The sequence below is a fragment of the Helianthus annuus genome, chromosome 8 (genome assembly GCF_002127325.2).
Source record: "Helianthus annuus cultivar XRQ/B chromosome 8, HanXRQr2.0-SUNRISE, whole genome shotgun sequence".
Classification (NCBI taxonomy): domain Eukaryota; kingdom Viridiplantae; phylum Streptophyta; class Magnoliopsida; order Asterales; family Asteraceae; genus Helianthus; species Helianthus annuus.
Window position 1 is genome coordinate 99,367,979 of NC_035440.2, and position 21,562 is coordinate 99,389,540.

At 37.2% G+C, this 21,562-nt stretch overlaps 2 protein-coding genes across 7 annotated transcripts; one reads left to right on the forward strand and one right to left on the reverse strand.

The window, feature by feature from the left end:
• Window positions 1–9,475: 9,475 nt before the first annotated feature.
• LOC110871366 lies at window positions 9,476–14,264 on the forward strand. 6 transcript variants are annotated; one of them, XR_004863990.1, is made up of 8 exons: window positions 9,482–9,791; window positions 10,393–10,430; window positions 10,577–10,730; window positions 10,984–11,040; window positions 12,281–12,397; window positions 12,727–12,963; window positions 13,774–13,861; window positions 13,967–14,259. XR_004863990.1 is itself a non-coding variant. In XM_035975822.1 (7 exons), exons 4-7 carry the CDS (start codon window positions 10,984–10,986, stop codon window positions 13,977–13,979), a joined length of 420 nt encoding a protein of 139 aa, XP_035831715.1. In that variant the 5' UTR covers window positions 9,486–9,791; window positions 10,393–10,430; window positions 10,577–10,730; the 3' UTR covers window positions 13,980–14,256. The 6 variants fall into 6 exon arrangements, 1 of the variants encoding a protein (XP_035831715.1); XR_004863989.1 differs by having other exon boundaries at window positions 12,727–12,959; XR_004863992.1 differs by having other exon boundaries at window positions 9,483–9,791; window positions 13,853–13,861; window positions 13,967–14,258.
• Window positions 14,265–16,957: 2,693 nt separating this feature from the next.
• LOC110873491 (extensin-3) lies at window positions 16,958–18,886 on the reverse strand. The gene is made up of 2 exons (XM_022122434.2): window positions 17,318–18,886; window positions 16,958–17,213 (listed from the first exon to the last, which is right to left on the reverse strand). Exon 1 carries the CDS (start codon window positions 18,856–18,858, stop codon window positions 17,338–17,340), a length of 1,521 nt encoding a protein of 506 aa, XP_021978126.2. The 5' UTR covers window positions 18,859–18,886; the 3' UTR covers window positions 16,958–17,213; window positions 17,318–17,337.
• Window positions 18,887–21,562: the final 2,676 nt, after the last annotated feature.

Genomic DNA, 21,562 nt, shown 5'->3' on the forward strand with positions numbered 1-21,562 from the left:
CGAATAAACCATCGGGTCGTGAAGAAAAGTATAAAGGTTCAAGCCGGAGTGTACGTGATTTTCCACCGAACGAACATGAGATGGATGCATTTTGCTCAATGGCACGAGGAAATGATGGAGATGATAGAAATCGTTTCTTTGAGCCACCGAAAATGGGGGGTGGCATGGTCTGGCTGAAGTCCTGAAAACTTAGCGCTGTTCGGGAGGCAACCCGGGGGTTTTACATTGATCTTGTTTGTTTTGTTATCTTTCTATGTTTCAGGGTCATGGCGACATTCAAGTGTGGGGAAGATGTGCGGATATTTGGGTGAAGGTGGTGATACGAAGTCGGATTATCTGCAACATCTGTTGTGGCAAACTTCACCAGGTCAATGTACTCTTTCCTTAGTCTTGTTATGTTCTTTAGCTTTGAAATATTGGTAGTTAGTTCGTTTGCTTTATGCTTAAAAAAAGAAATTTGGGGTTTGAGATTTTAAGCTTTTGGTTGATGTTGAATAGTGCTAGCGATCACTTCTTCCCAAAACCATACATTGGGGTCAATGTATCCCAAGTGTGGGGATGGGGGAAAATTTTGATGGTTTTAAAAATTTTTAGATCAAGCAAAACAATGTGAGAATTTGAACACCTGGGACTAACCCTAAATAATGCACCGGCAACCCTTAATTACCTTTATTCTTGGTGAGAGTTGAAGCCACACTTGTAAATAAATAATACTTATCTTTGATGAGAGTGGCAACGGGTGGGGGTGCATTAGAACTTGTGCTTGAATATGGTTTGAGTCATTAGTTGAATATGAATGTAAAAAGGATAAGGGCAATTAGGTAGCCTCGTCTTGGTGAGTGCGAGCGTGGGATTTGGGGGGTTGGACCTCATTAATTATATATATGAGCATGGTTGCGAGAGGGGCGGGGGTTGGGACATTTAGTTGCCCATTTTTGTGCCTAAAGCCTATCATTTGTTGCCCCTTAGCTAGTGTCCTAAAATTTTACCCGACTTGACCCAGTCTTGTAGTGTTAGTAGTTGTTTTAGTAGTGTGTAGATATGTTATGATGTTATGTTGAATGTTTGCTTTGTTGAAAAAAAAAAGAAAAAAAAGAGAAAAAAAAAGAAAAAGCAATGAAAAAGAAGAAAAAGAAGTGTGAGTTGTTTTGTATATAGAAGTTATGTCTTGTTTAGTGTTTGTTCATTGTGTAATAAAAGACCGGGTAAAGTCCTTCGCTACTACATATATATTCCATTTCCTACCCGTTCGCCTAGCCACGTTACAACCTTAAAGCCCCATTGATTTGCATTCATGTTTGGCACTTGTAGGAGGAGGACCGATTTAGGTACAAGCATATAGTTGTGCAATCACCCGTTTGCCTTTTGTGTGTCTAGCTTATCTTTGCTAGTGCTTACTTGTTGCAGAGAGGAGAGATATAGCGAGGGGTGTGTTGTTTGGGTGTTAGAAAAAGGCTAATAAAAGGATGACATGTTTATGCTTGATTTATGTTGATCGCTTATGCATTTGAAAATGGTTTTTGATGGGTTGCTTGGGGCAAGCAACGGTTAAGTGTGGGGATGTGACGGGTGGTCCGTAGGACAACCCTTAAGTGGTATAAACGATATTAAAATCCTACATTTAATCGGGTAATTGTCTAGAATTAGATAACTACGGTTGCTTGTGTTTCAGGTACAAATGGAGCTTAAAATGGAAGGAATAAGAAGAATAAATGAAAAAATCAATTATTGGAATTGAAGAATTAAGATGATGACATGATAGGGGATGAAATTACGAGAACGTGGGCGAAAACGGTGAAGAAAACGGAGTTGAAACAAGAAAGTTATGAAGAAAACAAAATTTCTTACTGAAGCCTACCATAACTTACGGTGGCTACCGTAATTTACGGTAGCCCCTGAATTTCCCCATTTCCACCGTAAAACAGTAGTGTTTCACCGTAACAACTTGAAGTCTACCATAACTTACGGTAGCTACCGTAAGTTACGGTAGAGGTGACGAGGAAAAGACGTAACTGCTCCAGTAAAACCGTTTTCAAGTGTCTTTTTATGTCATTCATCATTGGGACGTTTTCTCTGCATATTGGGGGCGATTTTGGCTAGTTCTTCTTGGTTCCAAACATTTCTAAACAATTGGTTTGCGTTTTCGATTCATATGAACATTAATCGTTGTGTGATAATGATGTACCAAGTCATGAGTGGCTAAACTTGTGGGGATCATCCTAGATGTAAGGTTTGCTTTTGAAACACTATGTTCGTGCTTGAATTTCTAGAATAATAACTTTGAATGTTTGTTTGAGTTATTATGGTGTTTGAATGTTTGTTTGTAAAGTGTTGATTTTTGTTTGATGTTAATCTAAACCATATGTTCTTGGTGTCGTTCGCAATCGAGATATCATGGGAGGGATTAGGGTTGGATAATTGTCAATTGATCATCGGGTAACAACCTCGCATTTTATAATCCGACTACTTAGTTCCCTTTCATCACAAACAGATAATCAAACGCGAGCCATGTCTATGTGGTTCTTTCTAGTTAAGCATAAACATTAGTGTGGATTAAAACCTGAAATCTAGGATGGTCGCTTGTTCCTAATCTGTTTACAAAACCAATCTTTGATTTGCAATTTAATTAGTTAATATTAGTTCTTAAAACCAAAACAATCAACTCTTGAATTTTAATTTCTGCAATTGTAGTTTAATTTTAGTTAAAGTGCAAAGCTACATAATCGACATACTTTCCACAAACTCCCTGTGTTCGATACCCATTTGCCACTATCTGTTAGTTGTAATTTGGTTTAAATTTGCGTGTACTACGACAGCAGGTCAGCGCTTCCTCCATCTACGTAGATTCGTCGGACCAAATGTCCTACTATTACAGCTGATATTGTGATCGGTCCGTCTCGAGCATCTTCCGGATCGATCGGAGGAAAATATGTTGGTTGTTGCATCCAAGCTGCCATGTGTTGGTTCGACCGCTTTACCCCTCTTGGTTCGGTAGACCGAATCATATTGATTCCGGCTCGGTGTTCGGATTGTCAATCGCTGCTGCGGGTTTCTTTCCATCCTTTACCTCTTTCACGAGATGGGATAGTTTTCGGGATCGTACAGCTTTCTCGATCTCTTGTTTTAGTGCCCAGCATTCTTCGGTCGTATGCCCTTTGTCTTGGTGATACTCACAATATTTTTTTGGAGTGCTTATCTGATGTAGGCCGCTGCTTTGATGGTGTAGGAAAACGCGTAGTCTCCGTACTAAGGCTCCCGCTCGGTGACTTAGTTAGCTCGAAGAAAGTGTTGAAACGTACGTTACCGGTTCGGAAGCTGTTTCGATCAGACCTTTGATACGGGCCACGACTTCTGTTCCAATTGCTTCCCCTATCTTTTGGTGGTGACGCGTTTCGTCTCCATGATGCGACTCGAGCCTTGGCATTCTTTGTTGCTGCTTCATTTGGATGACCGCAGGCGCTCTTTCCTCGGACAAAGGCTCGGGCTCGTTCCACAAGTATCTCCATGGTTTTCGGAATATCTTCGTGGAGCTTTTCTACGAGCTGATTGTTTCGGACTCCATGACAGAATCCAGAAACACGGAGCTGATCAACTGCCTCGCTTATCTGCATGCTTTCTCGATTGAAACGATCGATGAAATCTTCCACGGACTCTCCGTCGTGGCGTTTTATGTGGTGAACTTCGGTGATGTCGTTCTTGCAGCGTCGCTGCTGACAGAAATTTTGCAAAAACATACGCCGAAAGTCTTCAAAATGATCAATCAATCCTTCTGGCAAACCATCGAACCACACCCTTGCTAACCCGGTGAGAGTCTGAGCAAACATGTGACACCATGCTGGCATGGGCCATTGTTCGACCTTAGCTGCTCTGGCGAAGGGGAACATATAATCGTCCGGGTCGGACGTGCCATCATAAAATTTTAGTGTCGGGGGCATCTTAAGCTTCGCCGGGAGCGGCGCATTAACTATCCTTGACGTGAATTTTGACTGAGAAGTCATAGACGTAGGATGATACGGCATAATTAGCTCCAGATCCTGAGGGTTTAGACCCATAGATCCCTGGCGAAATAGGTCGTTAAGACCGTTATTTATTGGAGCACTCGTAAGCGAGGAAAATTGTGCAACGCATGTTATGGGAGTGGAGATTATAGGACTTACCATAGATCCAGAGGTGAAAGCTCCGACGGAGATGGGATTAGCCCCTGGATAAACACTGCTGAACAAGTTCGTGCGGAGACTCTGCAGCATTTCCTCTTGCTGCTGCTGCTGCTGTAGTTGCCGTAGTAAGTCGGCATTCCGTAAAAGGAAAGCGTTGTCGAAACTAGGCAACGGCGTGGCGACTGGAGCAGTAACTGAGAACGTGGTGATAGAGCTCGCGATTGTAGAACTTGTAAGTGAAGGTACTGTTGCCGATCCTGCTAAAACTGCTGAAGTGGCAACTGTTGTAGGAACAGCTGTTATAGGTGCAACGCTTCCTTTCCAAATGTCGCTATAAAACGGGAAGGTGTTTGCGGAGACAGCTGTTGATGACTCCATAATTTCGAATGAATAGAATCAATAAAGCGAATTATGTGAATTCGAGGGCATGGCGCCACTAAAGACTCAAAACCAGTTAGTCCGACCTGATCTGAGTAAAGCTTCAGATGACCTTGGCTAGAACCTGCAAGATCACAAGGAAGAAACACACCGTTAGCCTCGTCACAGGGAAGGGGGCCTCTCTGTGACCAAGCTCGGGTGTGAGAATAAGTATTTGTGAGGAGAGAATAGGTCAGGAAGAGAGAGAGGAGAGTTTAGAGAGAGGAAGTAGTGATTACCCTTGGAGAGAAGTCTTGGCGGGGTATTTATACTTTTGGGGTATGCTGACGTGGCGAGTTAGTTATGGTCGGACCAGTCACTGTCAGGCGGTTAAAGGCATGGGTCCCAGTTAGTTAGAGGAGATTCTAAAGCTTTGATCGTTCCGGCTATGATTACTGGGTCCGGTTTATTCCTTGAGACGCCGATCCGACCTTACGTTCCTTAAGTGTTCGGTCCGGCCAAGACGTATCCTCATCAATGATGAAAACAGTTTCTGATGTAGTCGGGAAAATGATGAACGAGATCGGAGTTCGCGTCGGCGAACAGTGAGTTTCAGGTAGGTGAAAGGAGAATCGCACACTAGGAATCTGAGTCACACACTAAGGAATCGATCGCAGAATCCCCGTTTTTGGTCGCAAAATTTTAAATGCAGTCTCACACTTTATGAGCAATCGCACACTTCAATTTAATTCAATCCAGCTCACTTGTTGAATTTGATAGAAATGTAATCGTACACTGTATTGTGAGATCGCACAAGAAGTTTCTGGTCGCACACTTCTTTTAAATCTCGTACACTACCTTGTTTTGGAAACAGTTCACTAACTAAAATCCCGAAAATCAAGGGATTTATTCAAAATTCGATTTGTGTTAATTGTTTCCACCAATAGTTCCTACAAACATGTAAACAACAATTTTCTTTTCCAAAACAGATCAAAGTTTGAGATTTTTTACTGTTCTTGATGTCTTCAAAACTGTTCCTGCTAATTTTTCAAATCTGCTAATTCTTCGAATCTGCAAGTTCGGATCAGCCTTGTTCTTCGATTTATATCCAATGAAACCGAGCCTTCGAAAGACTACGTTGGCTCTTATACCAATTGTAAGTCCCAAAACTACCAATCGGATATCAAAATCACAATCAAGAGTGCGGAATACTGATGAAAGTGATAAGAACAAGAACGAAATCAATTGAATAATAACCAAGGTGCACACGCTTTCTAGAGAACCGTCTGGTATAGGAATCGAAAATAATGAAGAACCTCTCAAAAAATGTCTAACCCTAATAATGAACTAAACATGTCATTATATAGGGTCCTTCTAGAATTCGGCCCACATGGCCTAACCCAAGCCCAATACAACTAATTAGCCCACATGGCTTATTCAAATACAATCAAACCCACTAGAAACTAAACCCAATAGTCTTTAATTGTGTTTGATAAAGATAAGCGTAAACCTACTCAATTATAGGGCCTTACAATATCCCCCTAGGTTTATGCTGTCTTTATCAAACTGCTATCTTCATCATGTTTCTGTGGGAAGATACGTCATCTTTTAATCTTCAAACTTGGGCTTTTAGTTCTTCTTAATCACGATCAACTTTGCTTGAAAAATCTTGTTGAAAAGAATGCAAGAGGAGGATTCTAAGCAACTCCTTTCTTTTTTTAATGTATTCTCTTTCAAGCAGGTTCACAGGTACTTCTTCAAATGTAATATCACTATCAGATGATGACTCGTATCTGGTTCTTCTGACTCAGGTACATCTTGCTATTGTGATGCTTCATGCTTTGTTAGCAACAAACAGCATCTCAACCTTTAACAATCCCCATTTCTTAATTTGAATTTTAAATTATGCACATGTCCAACCTTATTGCAATGAGTACATTTTAGATTTGGATTAGGTCCTTTGTTAAAACGCTTTTTATTGTCATTATATTGTGTTGCTTTTGCAACAAAACCAACATTAGGAATTTTTGAGGGTTTATTCGAATCTCTGTGAGATTCTTCTCTAGAGATAATGGAAAAGGCAGTTTTAACAGTGGGTAAAGGATCTCTTGTTAATAAGTTTGTCCTGACATGTTGATAAACATCATCTAATCCCATCAGGAACTGCATAAGTTTGATTAGTTGACTGAATTCATTGTATTTAGTAGAAGCATCACAAGTGCAAGAAGGTAACTGAACCATGGCATCAAATTGTTTCCACATAGTGTTAAGTCTATAATAATATTCAGAAACACTAGCCCCATTTTGACTTACAGAATTAATCTTTTGATATAACCCAAACACAACCGACCCATCAACCCTATCATAGGTGTCCTTTAAATCACTCCAAACTTCCCTAGCAAGCCTAGAATAAACCTGACCAACATATAGTTCTTTAGAAACCGAGTTGAGGATCCAAGTTAAAACAACCGAATTGTTTCTATCCCATTGACTGGCCAGAACATCATCTTTAGTTGATTTGATACAAGTACCATTAATGAATCCTAATTTATTCTTGGCTGTTAAAGCAAGTTTCATAGCATTCGACCAAACCACATAGTTTTCAGTTCCCTTCAGTTTGACATTGACAATAGTGAGACTACTAGAATCACTGGAATGCAGATATAATGGATCACTCGCATCTAATTTACTAACTAAAGTAACAGAGGGTTCACCTTGATCATCTTTGTCAGTCATTTTTAGCAAGAAATCTCAATGAAACCAAGTGATCACAGCAAAGACAAGTAGTACAGCACAGGAACAGGAACAGAAAATAACAGATAGACAAGTCAAACACAGAAACAAACAACGAATAACTCAGGCAGATAACACAAACATCGGTCATGGTAAACAAAGAACCAGCGAAGCCTGAACAGAGGTCCGATCAGAGGTTCGTCACTCAATGGTGCCTCCGCAGACAGTATTCAGGGAGCTTTGACACAAAACAACGTAACAGAGTGGACCCTCTCTGTATCCCAAAATCAAACCGGTCTCACCTAAAAACCCGGTATCAAAAGGCCTAGACACAACAATAGTGATGCAAGACAGTAAAAAAAGAGAGTGATAGAACGATCTCACAGTGGGTGCGTGTAATTTCCAGCGAATCAAGGTTTGTAACCTTCACTTAGGGTTACAGGCACTTGATTAGAAGACAGAAGACCAGATCTGTTGGTTTGCCCTAAAAGGGACCAACAAGAATTTCTTCAAGAGTGTCTGATAAAAAACCCTAAAAATTAGGGTTTCGTTCCTCCAACAGCGGCACAACGACCACAAGGAAGAAGGAGCCAAACACCTAAAGTCGGCGGACCGCCTGACCACCACGACTTCAAGAACCACCGTAACAACCCTTCGATTTAGCGTCCTTGGACTGAAACTCGGAGAAACAAGCACCAGATAGTGCAACGGAAGAACACCAGAGCACCGATTTAACCTCGGAGCTCTGATACCATGTCAGAACTTCAAGGATTGAACCAAAACACAAAGATAAAGTGTAATTTTTTTCAACAACTTCTTCTCAGATCAGTACAAGAACATCAAGCAGTCATCACAGATTGACTGGCATATACAAATGAATAAAAAAGATTAACAAGAAACAAAATCTTTCTCACGAATGAACGTGTAAGAGATGAGCAGGAACAAAAGGTTCCGAGAAGGAGATTATGTGAGGCGGTATTCAGAACCCAAGGAAACACCATTCTTTTATAAGAGAACAAGCAATGAAACCCTAAGCCCTTTAAGCAGCCCACTTGACCAAGCCTTTTAACATAGACCAGCAAAAGGAGACCGAGCCCAGCAGCGAGAGAACAAACCTCAAACGGAAACACATAAAACAAAATAATTAGAACATTTAAACTGAGATATAAAATATATATGATATTTTAACAGGACGTAACGTGCAACAAAATTCCTTGTAAAAGGGCAAAACTTGTCAACATTCGTTAAAAAGGACACCGCCTGCAAAATGGTGTTAAGATAAATGACAAAACGTGTAATTTATCCTAGAAAGTATTATATTATCATAAAGTTAAATAATTCTTAGTAATTCATCACTAAATCCTATTTAGACAGTATTTATATATTTCTGATAATTTGTTTCAACAGTCCAAATGATATTCGAACGTCGTGATTTATATGTGTCTCAATTATTGTAATTTTTTATGTGTTGATTAATTAAATCCTCTTTTGCAAGATATGGAACTGAATTATTATCTTTCGTGTGAAAGCAAACCAAAATAAAGGTTGCACATATACAAGTAGAACTCATTGGTATTGATTTCTTTACTATAAAACACAAGCACAAAAACAACTTACTATATTAATCTATTGCTTTCATGAACCAATATACTTTGGACCATTCTTTGTCCTCCAAAACTTGTATTTAATTTATCCTCTGCAAGAATGGAAAAAGTGATGACAAAACAGAAATTAGAAAAATACAACTCCAAGGTTCAAAAGATGTATTGAACTCTACAAGGTTTCACATTACTAGAAAACTAGGCAATTGCGACCAAATTTTGTAACTAACATAAGAGGGTCGCAAAATTAGCGACCGGTTTGTGACTAAAACTAAATCAATTGCAAAATTAAAGACCAAACCAGATTCGATCGCAAAACGGTGGCAAATTTTGTGGCCATATTTTTGTGGTCGGATAACAGTTGCAAATACAAGAAAAATAAAAAATAGCAAAAGTTACGACCATTTAAAGCAATCGCAAATAAAAAAAAGCAAAAAAAACGAAAGTTGCGACCGTATAAAACGGTCACAAATACGAGAAATATATAAAAAACAAAAGTTGCGACCGTTTACAACGGTCGCAGATACAAGAAAAAATAGAAAAAGAATAAAATTATTCATTAGTGTTTAGGTAAAAACTGCAAATAGTCATAAGTTCTGGGTTAAAACTGACAGTCTCCCTAAGTTTAGAAGCTTCAATCAGAACAGATCTGTTGATCTTTCATCATCCTCATCTGCGACTTCCCAGATTCAATCATCCTCATCATTCACAGATTTGATTCTGATGACTCCGCGCAACACCATATGCTTAAGAAATCCTTTCACCGATCTGATTCTGAAATTGTAACTACTCTTTCATCACAACAGATCTGCGACTCACGGTATATGTCACAACAGATCTGCGACTTCACGGTATGTTAGCAATCCGACGACTGATTCCAGTTTGAAACCATGTGTTAAATCCGACGACTGATTCCGAATACGTGATTGAAGACTCCGATTAGGTCAGTTTCTCTCTTCATTTCCTTTAATAATTAGGTTTAATGTATGGATGAAGAATGCGAATACATAATTGAAGTCGATGCGCTTGTTAATTTTGCGATTTTAGAACCAATTTAGTTTGGAATCATGTTGTTATGAACGATGATGCATCTTGATATGATGAATTTTGGATTGATTAGGTTAATTTTAGTTTGGAATCATGTTGTTTGTGATTATACTCTAGCTACACAATCAATCCGGCATTGAATCCTTCAACATGAGATTTGTTTTGTGTTTTGATTCATTGAATTAATTCTATATCTAGTAGTTTTCTAGATTAAATTTTCTAGTAGTGTTTATCATAATAAATTCTTGCATGATTAAATCTTCTACTCTACACTTCTATCCAAAACAAAGGTCAGAAAGGTACAAGTTTACACATTTGTCATTTTCTTCTTCTCTGTATTCTGTTGATAGTGAGTGATATTAGATAGCAAAGATAAACCAACATTCTATTCAGCTTTGTGCAATATGCTAGTAGTTGTACTTGTCGATCTGTAGGAAGCAATTTCGCTCCATATGTGACTGACACTTTGATAATGAATTCGTCGTTATCTTTATCAGCTTCGATATTACACATCCCAGACATGCCCTGCACAAAGGTACTTCAACTAAATCTTATTTTTATAATATTGTTGTTTTTGTAAGTAATTCTATACCTGACATGTTTACACCATTTCCTGTTGTTTGTTTTTGTAATTCAACAAACCTATGAATATGTTGATGTTATGCCTTTTCTTAATTGTAGAGCCTTATAGCAGTTGTATAGCCAAGAAGAAAATAGGATATCGAGAGGAACTCATGGAAGTTGGTCGCATTGAGGTGATCATGAACAGCTTGAATCCCATGTGGATTCAGAAAATCAATCTTGCATTTCACTTTGAGATTGTTCAGCCATTGGTGTAAGCATCCTGCTAGTTTGTTTAGTTGTTCATGATACTATTTGGTACGACACCATTCGATATTTAGTAAACTATCTGCATATGTTTGTGTTTATTTTCAACTTCAAGGTGTATGATGTGGATACTAAATATCATAATTTGTCAACCAAGGTTTATAAATACTTCTTCTACTTGTTAGAGGTGTTTGGTTGTAACCATATGTAGTGCAATCTTTTTGTTTTAAATCATGTTCAATTTTGTATATGTTGCACAGATGCTGGACCTAAAAGAGCAAGATTATGTTGGTGAAGCTAACTGTGTTTTGTCAGAGGTAATTTTACTTGCAGTTCTCAAATCAAATATTTTATAGTATTTAAATTTGGATTTATGCATGATGAATCAGGGCATGTCTTGTAATTGTCATTTGTTCATAGTTTTTTATGAGTTTGAATTTCATTTTGTTTGTATGAAGATCACTTCACCAATGAAAAATACTTCTTTCACTTTTTTCGAATACTTATCAAGTCTTTGTAACTGAGGTGTTTTAAGATGTTTAACTATGAAAAAAAACCTATCGGCATAACTGATGTAGCATATAGGCATGAAAAAAAACCTTTTAAGTCCGTTCTCAACGAGAAGTTCTCGACAAGAACGGTAGCAGTGACTCAAAGCATTTTCTACAGCCATATGACTCAAAACAACATAAATCTAACGCCTACCTGGCAGGTAAATCATGTGCATTAGTCAAAACAACATAAATCTAACGCGTACCTGACAGGTAAATCATGTGCATTAGTAATATCTGCCATCCCTTTTCTGCATCCACCCTGTAATAGTCAAAGGTTACATCACGTCCTCCTCGCGGTATTTTTACAAGAAAGAACTTGATTATCCGGATTGTTACCATCGTCGCGCATTCTTCAGCAAGACCAGGCCCAGCTGCAGCATGCAAACCAGGGCTGCAGTGTGCTTTATCCATGTTCTGTAATAAGATTTTGACAACATAAGCCGAACCAGATAACAACAAACGTGTACTTCCTAAATAAATTATTCTTTCGAGTATAAATCAATTAAATTGCAAATTATTTCATTAATGTTATTTTAAACATATGCAAAATGATCACCTGATCATCTAACCGCTCACCTCGTTTGTGGAGTTGACAACAGCATCAACTTCCAGATTCCAAGGGGTTCCTCTCCAAAGATAAATCTTGGAGCTTATTTCATGATCAACTGGAAACCTAGAAACCATACCATTTCCATTCCTCTCTGCCTCAGTTAACGGGTCCGGAAAGTGTAATCTTCGGTCTTCTTCGGTTTCATATGAACATCTTAAATCTACATGACTCCATCGAGGAACTTGGTCTAGAGTCACAACAGCCTCCATAGTTGCTTTCAAAACAAATAGAAACATAATTATATTCTGATTAAACTACTTGAAGTGAAATTGAAAAGATATGATTAGTAACTTAATCTTGTTAAGTTTGCATCATAATCATATACAAAATAACATAATAGATTAAAAGATTATGGAAGCAGTTGTACGTCATTAAAATTTTACCGAGTCGCAGGCAGCGTTTAAAGGGGGTTCGGGTGGCGGGTATTCGAGAACAGGAGTTAAAGATGAAGCTAGGAGAAGGTATGCTCGCCGGCTGCGGCAGGAGTTAGAAGAAGAGATGGAGAGAGTGGTGTGTATCTTTCTGTATATGTTTTACGCCAATTCGATATAAATAATTCATACCGGTAATGTGACGCCCATAGATTTTTATTTATGTCATTTTAAAACAATTTATGACATTCTGATTGGAATAAAAAGCAGACAATTGGTCATTAAGGGCTGAAAGTTAGGAGTGACATTGGTTACGTTGCCTGTATGAATTATTATCAGCCAGTGGATTATTAAAATCCAATATGCTTGCGTATAATTTAAACATCCATTGTTAAATTGCACCTAGAATGTTAAAAGAAAGTTATTTATTATGGTTTTGAGTTCTTGATGCTGATTTTGTGTTTATAGGAGCGTATAAGGCGTATGCAAAGTGTGTTCAATAGGGAGAAGATTAAGCACAGAAGGGGATTTGAGAGGTGGAGGGATGATAGTTATTGGGAATACCATCAACATTTTCAACGTGACGATTGGTATTGGAAAACCGATTCAAGTTATGGGAATTGGAGTAATTACAAGGGCACTACTCACACCCCTGCAAATTATTCTGTGTCTCATCACTATGCCGTATTGGGTCTCGCCAAGTAGGTACATCTTCCCTGTGGAAACATTAATATATATGTTGTTGGTGTTGCTTGATTAATGTTGTTTTGATTAGATACTAGGACAATACTCTATCTAGTCAGAGATAAAAGAGTCTTATGCTGTGTATAATCTTCTAAGATCAATGACATAAATCTTCTTTTAATGCCTCCTTCATAAAACAGAGTTAGGCAAAATATTACCCTGTTTTATTGAGATAAAAGTTATGCTATCTAGTCGAAAAGCATTAATAGCTGGGGAGTAGTATTGATATTCTATATCCACCGTATATCTGTTGGCTGATTGAATTCAGCACCTTCATAAACACTTAATATATACGTACCTGGTGTGGTTGTGACATTAACTCGAGTCTTGGTGCTTCAAGTTGACAAATTGTAAGATTGAAATTAAGAACTTAACCTCCTTGAATAAATGAGTTATAAACAATTAAAAATTAACATTTTATGTGACTTGACCCATTGATGTACATAAGTCAACACCTCTGGCTTCTTTCTTACGGACTGTGCACTTACTTACATAGGGATTATTCTTCTGCCCAAAAACTACAATTGAATTTCACATTAAGTAAAACCATAAAACTTTGAAAATTCATAATTTAAGTAATTCTAAAGAACGAAAAGTCTAAATTATGTTATTTATGTTAGTTATCTAATTATGTGAATACTTTAGTTTAGATTTTAGGCATGAAGAGAAGTATTTTTGTGGATAGATATGAAGAGATGGAGTTATATACTTTTCTTGATTATATTTCTAGTGGGTTTGAACTCAACTTCATGGTTGCTGTTGATTTTACAGGTAAGTGTGCTTTAATTAGTTATGCTAAAATGAAAATATCTACTAATGGTTAATTCTTGCAACCTCTAATTCTCCACAGCTTCGAATGGTGATCCTCAAAACTCAGATTCATTACATTACATGGAATATTCTAGATTGTATAAATTGTGATTATGCTGACCATTAATATTTCACTTTGCGTTGGTTTTATTAGATCGAACGGTTGAACGTGATTATCCAAGATATATTGAATGAAAAAGAAGAAGAAAAAGAAAGGTTGAACGATATTATTGCGGGATTGGTGGTGGAGAAAGAGAAAAATAAGGCGGAGAAAGAAGCTATGAATGAAAGGATGGAAAACATTGAAGCGATGCTAAAAGCTAGGTTTCAAAACGTATAATCAACGACTTAGGTTTCAAAACGTATAAACACTTTGTTTTGAATATGTATTTTGTTACGATAACTTTGGTATTTGATGTTTCAAGTAGGATGTTTTATATAATTGTGAAAATTTGATAATATACTGACATTATATGCAGGTTAAAATAGAAAATGGATAAAAATAATTTTTAAAAAATAAATAAAAATTGCGACCGCAAAAACGGTCGCAATTTTTCAAAAGGCAAGCAGTTGCAAAACGATCGCAGTTTGTAAAAGACAAGCAGTCGGAAACCAATCGCAGTTGTAAAAGGCTTGCGGTCGGGGGAATACGGTCGCATCAAGACCGTCGCAACCGAAGTCCCACAAAGCCATGAACAGTCGCAATATTTGTGACCATTATTAAAGTCGCAAAACTCGGGTCGCAAAAGATAGTAGCAGTCGCAACTTAGTCGGAATAGAGCAATTGCGACGGCTGTTTTACCGATTGTAGTTCCGGTGGGAAAACGGTCGTAACAGGGCAATTGCGACTGGTTTGCGACCAAAATTGTGGTCGGAAAAACCTAGTTTTCTAGTAGTGTCATGCATGAGATCACTTACTTTACACATCATGGTGAAGAGGAGGTGGGGAGTTTATAATTTTTGAGTTAATTACATAGTTAGTCTCTATGGTTTGCACAAAATAACATACTTAGGTATTAAGGGGGTGGGGGTGGTCATCACTCATCACTCGCAACACCCAATCAAGTTCAGCCACGTCATTAACCATTTTTCCATCATTCACAACCTTTTTTAGTGGCAATGGTCATCACTCACAACACCCAACAATAAACACACACACCCCCTCACATCCATCAATTTTTCACGCGTGAAAAACTTCACGGACTAAATCCCATCACTCGTTGAACTTCATGGTGGCGGTGGAATTTGATAAGCTTCCACGCGTGATTATTGCTAAATCACGCACCACCCTCACTGGCCTAATAGTTTAAAATCACTTTCTAGGGTATTAACTTTTCATTTTGTAACCTTTGGAGATATTAACTTCTAGGGTATTAACATAGTTAGTCTCTGTGGTTTGCACAAAATAACATACTTAGGTACTAATAGTTTAACAAATAATTAACATTAATACCTCCAAACGATACAAAATGAAAAGTTAATACCCTAGAATGTTATTTTAAACTATTAGTACCTAAGTATATTACTTTTTATAAACTAGAAGTACTAACTATGTAATTAGCTCTAATTATTATTTAAACTTTTAACGAGTCAATCTTTAATAACTCATGAGCAGTTCACCTCTTCTAATTGATTGGAAAAGCTTTGATTTCCCAAATAAAAGGTATATTCTACTATTACGTTTGATGAAATTTCTCCTTGATAAGTAATAAATTAGTTGTTAGGTTGTCTTTATCAAAGAGTTAATTACATAGTTAGTCTATCTGATTTATACAAACTAACAATCTAATGTACTAATAGTTTAAAATCACTTCCTGCGGTACTAACATTCCCTTTTTTTTAACATGTGAGGGTATTAATTACATAGTTGGTTCCTCTGGTTTACACAAACTAACAATATAAGTTACTAAGACCAGACGGTATGGGGGCCGGCTTAGGCCCGGCCTGGCCTGGCGTCGGTCCCCCGCACCGCTCCCCTCGGCCCGGCTAGTCCCTTTCGGCTCCCACTCGACGCTGAGGACGGGCCTTGAATTCAAAAAGTAGCGTTGTAACGGCTATGTTATATAATTAAAAAAAATTCTCCCTTTTCTATAAAACACTCCTATTTTATACCGTTTTTCACCATTTTCTCCCCACTTTCAACCCAAAACACTCTCATTTTTATACCATTCTTTTATAAAAAAAAATATCTTTTCATCCACAATGCCATCTAATTCTTGGTGGTCCTCGTCTTCGGAGGAGGAAGAGGAGATGTTTTACGCAAACGCTGTGCTAAGGGCGGCGCAGATTCTGATGGAGGAGGAAGAGGAAGACATCTCGTCTGAAAGCGTTATTACCAGACGAATATGGATTAACAGAGACCGCCAAGGTTTATCATTAATAAATTTTATTATCCTTATTCTTTATTTACTCGTTTTTATATATTTTTTACGGCAGGAGCGCAGGAGAAATTGGTGAACGATTAAAAATTTGTGTCTTATTTTAAGTTTAAATTTTTAATTGTTTTTATAAAGTTAAACAAATTAAAAAGTTAAACAATAAAAATTAAACAATAAAAGTTAAACAAATAAAATAAATTAAACATTAAAAATAATGTGGGGTAGGCCCATCCTCCACCCCCTTAAAATGCAAGGAGACCTATCCTCCATGGGATGGTGATGTGGCGCCCACGTGGCGGCCCATCCTAATGGGGATGGGGCTCTCCATACCCTCTAGCCTAATAGTTAACCAGAGAATTAACGTTAATACCCCCACATGTTAAAAATAGAAAATTAGTATCCTAAGAAGTGATTTTAAATTATTAGTACCTTAAATTGTTACTTTTTGTAAATCACAGTACTAACTATGTAATTAACTCCTTTATCAAATCTCATTTTTATCTTTAATTCATTAAATAAAGAATCCAAGAGTGTGTATATTTTACTAATTGATATCTTCATGGTAATTCATCATTTGCGATTATAAAAAAAATTAAAAATGATCATAATGACTTAATTTATAGTAGCTTAGGTCGTTTTATATCTATTTAGCGACAATGTCTTTCTGTCTCTGGACAGTTTTTAATCCAGTATATACTTGAGTCGAGTTCATATGTCTAATACTCTATTTGAAGAGCTCAGTTTGGTCTCATTTTGCAATTTTATGCTATTAATAAATTAATTATTATATTTATTTTGAAAGCCAAAACAAAAGATAAAGGAAGTACAAAAACAAGCTTTTGCTACTTATTTTTTTTTATTTATTGTAAAAAACATAAAACAAATACTTATTGGATACATGATTAAAAATACAAGCCCTTTCTGCTCAAATTGAACCATTGTTTGTCGTGCATGTTTATTGTTCATCTCTTGGATTAAAGTTCAAAGTATAATCTTTATTACTCAACATGTACTTCTTTAATCCTGCAGCAATGGAAAGAAGTGATAGCAAATTAGAAATTAGTAGAATATAAATAAATATTGAGATCATTATATGTGAAAGAATATTCCATGCATAATCTTCCTACCTTAACAGTGCAGTCACCCCTTAGTGGTATGGAGGAGGTGGGGAACTGTAGATGTAATGTGGTGGTGGGTATTTTTTCACCGGCGGTGGTGGAGGTGGTGGAGATTTGTACACGTAGTGTTCCTTAGGTGGAGGGGGTGGTGGAGACTTGTACACATAGTGTTCCTTAGGTGGAGGCGGTGGTGGGGACTTGTAAACCGGTGGTGGTGACTTATATACATAATGATGTTTAGGTGGTGGTGGTGGAGATTTCTTAGGTGGAGGTGGTGGTGGTGACTTGTATACGTAGTGTTCCTTAGGTGGAGGAGGTGGTGGAGACTTGTAGACGTAGTGTTCCTTTGGTGGTGGTGGTGGTGGTGGTGACTTGTAAACATAATGATGCTTAGGTGGTGGTGGTGGAGATTTCTTAGGTGGGGGAGGTGGGGGTGACTTGTACACATAGTGTTCCTTAGGCGGAGGTGGTGGTGGTGATTTGTAAACATAATGATGTTTAGGTGGTGGTGGAGATTTCTTAGGTGGAGGTGGTGGGGGTGACTTGTACACGTAGTGTTCCTTAGGTGGAGGTGGTGGTGATTTGTATACATAATGATGTTTAGGTGGTGGTGGTGGTGATTTCTTTGGTGGAGGAGGTGGAGGTGACTTATACACGTAGTGTTCCTTAGGCGGAGGTGGTGGTGGTGACTTGTAAACATAATGATGCTTAGGTGGTGGGGGTGGTGATTTTTTTGGTGGAGGAGGTGGTGGTGACTTGTACACGTAGTGTTCCTTAGGTGGAGGCGGCGGTGGTGACTTGTAAACATAATGATGCTTAGGTGGTGGGGGTGGAGATTTCTTAGGAGGAGGTGGTGGTGACTTGTAAACGTAGTGTTCCTTAGGTGGAGGTGGAGGTGGTGACTTGTAAACGTAATGATGTTTAGGTGGTGGTGGTGGAGATTTCTTAGGTGGAGGTGGTGGTGGTGACTTGTACACGTAGTGTTCCTTCGGTGGAGGTGGAGGTGGTGATTTGTAAACGTAATGATGCTTAGGTGGTGGTGGTGGAGATTTCTTAGGTGGCGGAGGTGGTGGTGACTTGTACACGTAATGTTCCTTAGGTGGAGGTGGTGGTGGTGACTTGTACACGTAATGATGTTTAGGTGGTGGTGGTGGTGATTTCTTTGGTGGAGGAGGTGGTGGTGACTTGTACACGTAATGATGTTTAGGTGGTGGTGGTGGGGATTTCTTTGGTGGAGGAGGTGGTGGTGACTTGTACACGTAGTGTTCCTTCGGTGGAGGTGGTGGTGGTGACTTGTACACGTAGTGTTCCTTTGGTGGAGGCGGTGGCGGCGATTTGTAAACGTAAGGATGCTTGGGTGGTGGTGGTGGTGGAGATTTCTTTGGTGGAGGAGGTGGTGGTGACTTGTATACGTAGTGTTCCTTAGGTGGAGGAGGTGGAGACGAGTAAGGGTAGTTTGCGGTAGTCAATGATGGGAAACTTGAGAGTATAACCACTACAAGAGTGACTAAAAGGGTGACTATTGAAGACATCTTCCTATCGGTTCCCATTTCTACCCCAAAGGAGTGGATTTGAGTTGTGTTTTGAGGAAACCCCTTAAACCTTTTTATAGGGGGAAGGAAACTCTTTTTTTCAAATTTTAATTAATAATATTAGTGATTAAACAAAAGTTTGGTTGAAAATTATTCTACCAACTACAATAAATAAAATATAAATTGTTTACAAAAGACAGTCCAGTCCATGCATCCCAAGCCGTCGTATGGTCCTACCCTACAATAATTCAACGTGAGTGTTATTTTGTATTAAATATTCTTTTCTAGAAAGATAATTACTTTGTAGAGGATTCATTTTTTTAATAACAAGGTGTGATTAATATGAATAGTTTGTACATCGCTTTAAAGATTCTGAATTATGGTACACTAAAAGATATCTACGACGTTAAATAGTCTTATTAATATAAAACTTGGTTGATCGGTCTCATCTTTATATATATTATTAATTAATACAAAAACAATCTTTTTATTTTTATGATTATGTATATCTCGTTGGTATTGTACTTTTTTAAATCTAAACTCACCAAGACTTCTAACCATCCGCAAAAGGTGCCAAGGTCGAAGCTGCCACCATCGGCATCAATCATCGTCGCCACCATTTCTACAATCCGTTACAGCCACCACCAACATCATTCATACGAATTCTGGCACTATTTCTCCACTACGGCTGCCCATTACTTAACGCTATGTTCCCGAGTTTGATAAACCAAAGAAAAGAAGAGAAGGGGATTTAAGGATAGAAAGGAGTGGAAAGGAAAGATTTAATAAACTACCATGTTCCCGATTTTGAAAGAAATGAAAAAAAAAGTAAATATTTTATGTATTAAAAATTTTTTCCTTTCAAAACTCTCCAATTTAGAAGGATTTAGAATGAAGGAAATAAAAATAAATTTTCCTTTCATTTCTTTTTTGTTTTTCCTTAAAAAAAAAAAACACTCTTAGACATCTTTCTGAATTCTTTTTTTTTACTTCGTTAAATGAAACTGAAGAACACAGCGTAAGCGTAATAAAAAGATAAAGAAATGATATTAGAAGGGAAAAAAGCATCCCTGTTGTGTAAAAGAAAATATGGAAATACAGCTACCAGGGCCAGCCCAAACCCAAGCCCAAGTCAAATGAGCCTTGGGCTTTGGGCCACCAAAACTATAGGGTCTTCACGATTTCATGAAACCATAGTCCATTTATAAAATCTTTAGGGTATGGGTTATCAAAAGATTGATAGTTGGTAGTGTACTAGTTTTGTGTATGTATGGATGTGGGTGAGACCCGGGTTCGAATCCCTGGTTCATCATTTTCTTCCAATTTTTTTTTTCTTGTTTTTAAAATTTAACAAAATCTTTCAAATAATTATATTTGGGCCCTTCAAGTTTAACTTTCAATTACATACGTTTTTTTTTCAGGAAAAAGGCCTTAAACTTTTATTTCGCCTTAAGCTATCAAAATGGTTGAGCCGGCCCTTACAGCTAGCTGGATGAACAATAGTTGATAAGGCCTTTAAAGTTGATACTTTTCCATCTTTTATGCTAATTCAAATATATCATACTCATATTTTCAACTTTAATTTCTTTTTAAAAAGGATCTGATTACTTTTTCAACTTTGAAGGTACATATTTTCCCCTTATAATAAGAAATTAATTTACAACAATAGGATATATGAATATGATGTATTTGAATTGAATCTTTTCATATATTGTTAATGTGTGACGGTGCGTATATATATATATTCTTGAAGGGTTTTCTAATACAAATTGTTGCTTTCGATTTATTAAAATGGCTAATACACTTGATACATGTACACACAACAAAGTAAATAAAGTAAATACATCTTATGTAGTGTAATATAGTGTAGGTAAGAAGCAAGTATCAGTCTATAGACCTATAGACAAAGAGAGTAACTCTAATAATCTAAGATTAAGTAAAAAAACTAAAATTAAAGATAACAAAGTCAATCAATCTAAGATATATATTATTTTGGTTTCGTGGGTTGAGTTATAATACAAAGTATTTAAAAATAAGAAGGGTAAGAAGCCACCAGATAGTGACAAGTGTTCTATGAGGAATTAAATGGAAAAGGGTAATTTTGTCTACAAGAGGAAAAAGAATATGCACATGCAAGTCACATGTTATTTCCCCCCCAATTTTTAAACGTCCGTAACTTTTTTATACATCATTTGTTTTTAAAAAAAATTATACCATAAAATCAAGCGTTTTTTTATCTTTAATATGAGTACCATATTGTTATATTTTTCAAAAAAAAAATTTCAAAAACCCAGTTGCATATTACACAATGGATATGATGTAAAACACAATGTAAAGTAGATTAAAAACACAATCAATGACAACAGATAAAGACACAATGGACAACATACAAAAACACAGTAACCATAACGTATAACACAATGGCGATAACATATAACACAATAAGTATCAGACTAAATAAAAACACAATTGATGACAACAGATAAAAGACACAATTAATGACAGCAGATAAAAGACACAATAGAGAGCAGATGAAAACACAATGGAAAACAAACTAAAAACACAATACCCAACAAACTAAAACACAATGAACAAAGATAATAAAAAAATTGAACAAATTATTAAAACATAATGGACAACATATTAAAACACAATGAATAACATATTAAACACAATGACCTGAACTAATAACACAATTTATAGAAATCCCAGATATAACATC

What these genes read in the sequence shown, in the direction of transcription:
- LOC110871366 (XM_035975822.1), top strand. Translation starts at nt 10,984, where the DNA reads ATGCTGGACCTAAAAGAGCAAGATTATGTTGGTGAAGCTAACTGTGTT. An exon ending in CTAACTGTGTTTTGTCAGAG is followed by an intron (nt 11,041 to 12,280) that starts GTAATTTTACTT and finishes ACCGAGTCGCAG; the next exon opens with GCAGCGTTTAAAGGGGGTTC. An exon ending in AAGAAGAGATGGAGAGAGTG is followed by an intron (nt 12,398 to 12,726) that starts GTGTGTATCTTT and finishes TTGTGTTTATAG; the next exon opens with GAGCGTATAAGGCGTATGCA.
- LOC110873491 (XM_022122434.2), bottom strand. Translation starts at nt 18,858, where the DNA reads ATGGGAACCGATAGGAAGATGTCTTCAATAGTCACCCTTTTAGTCACT.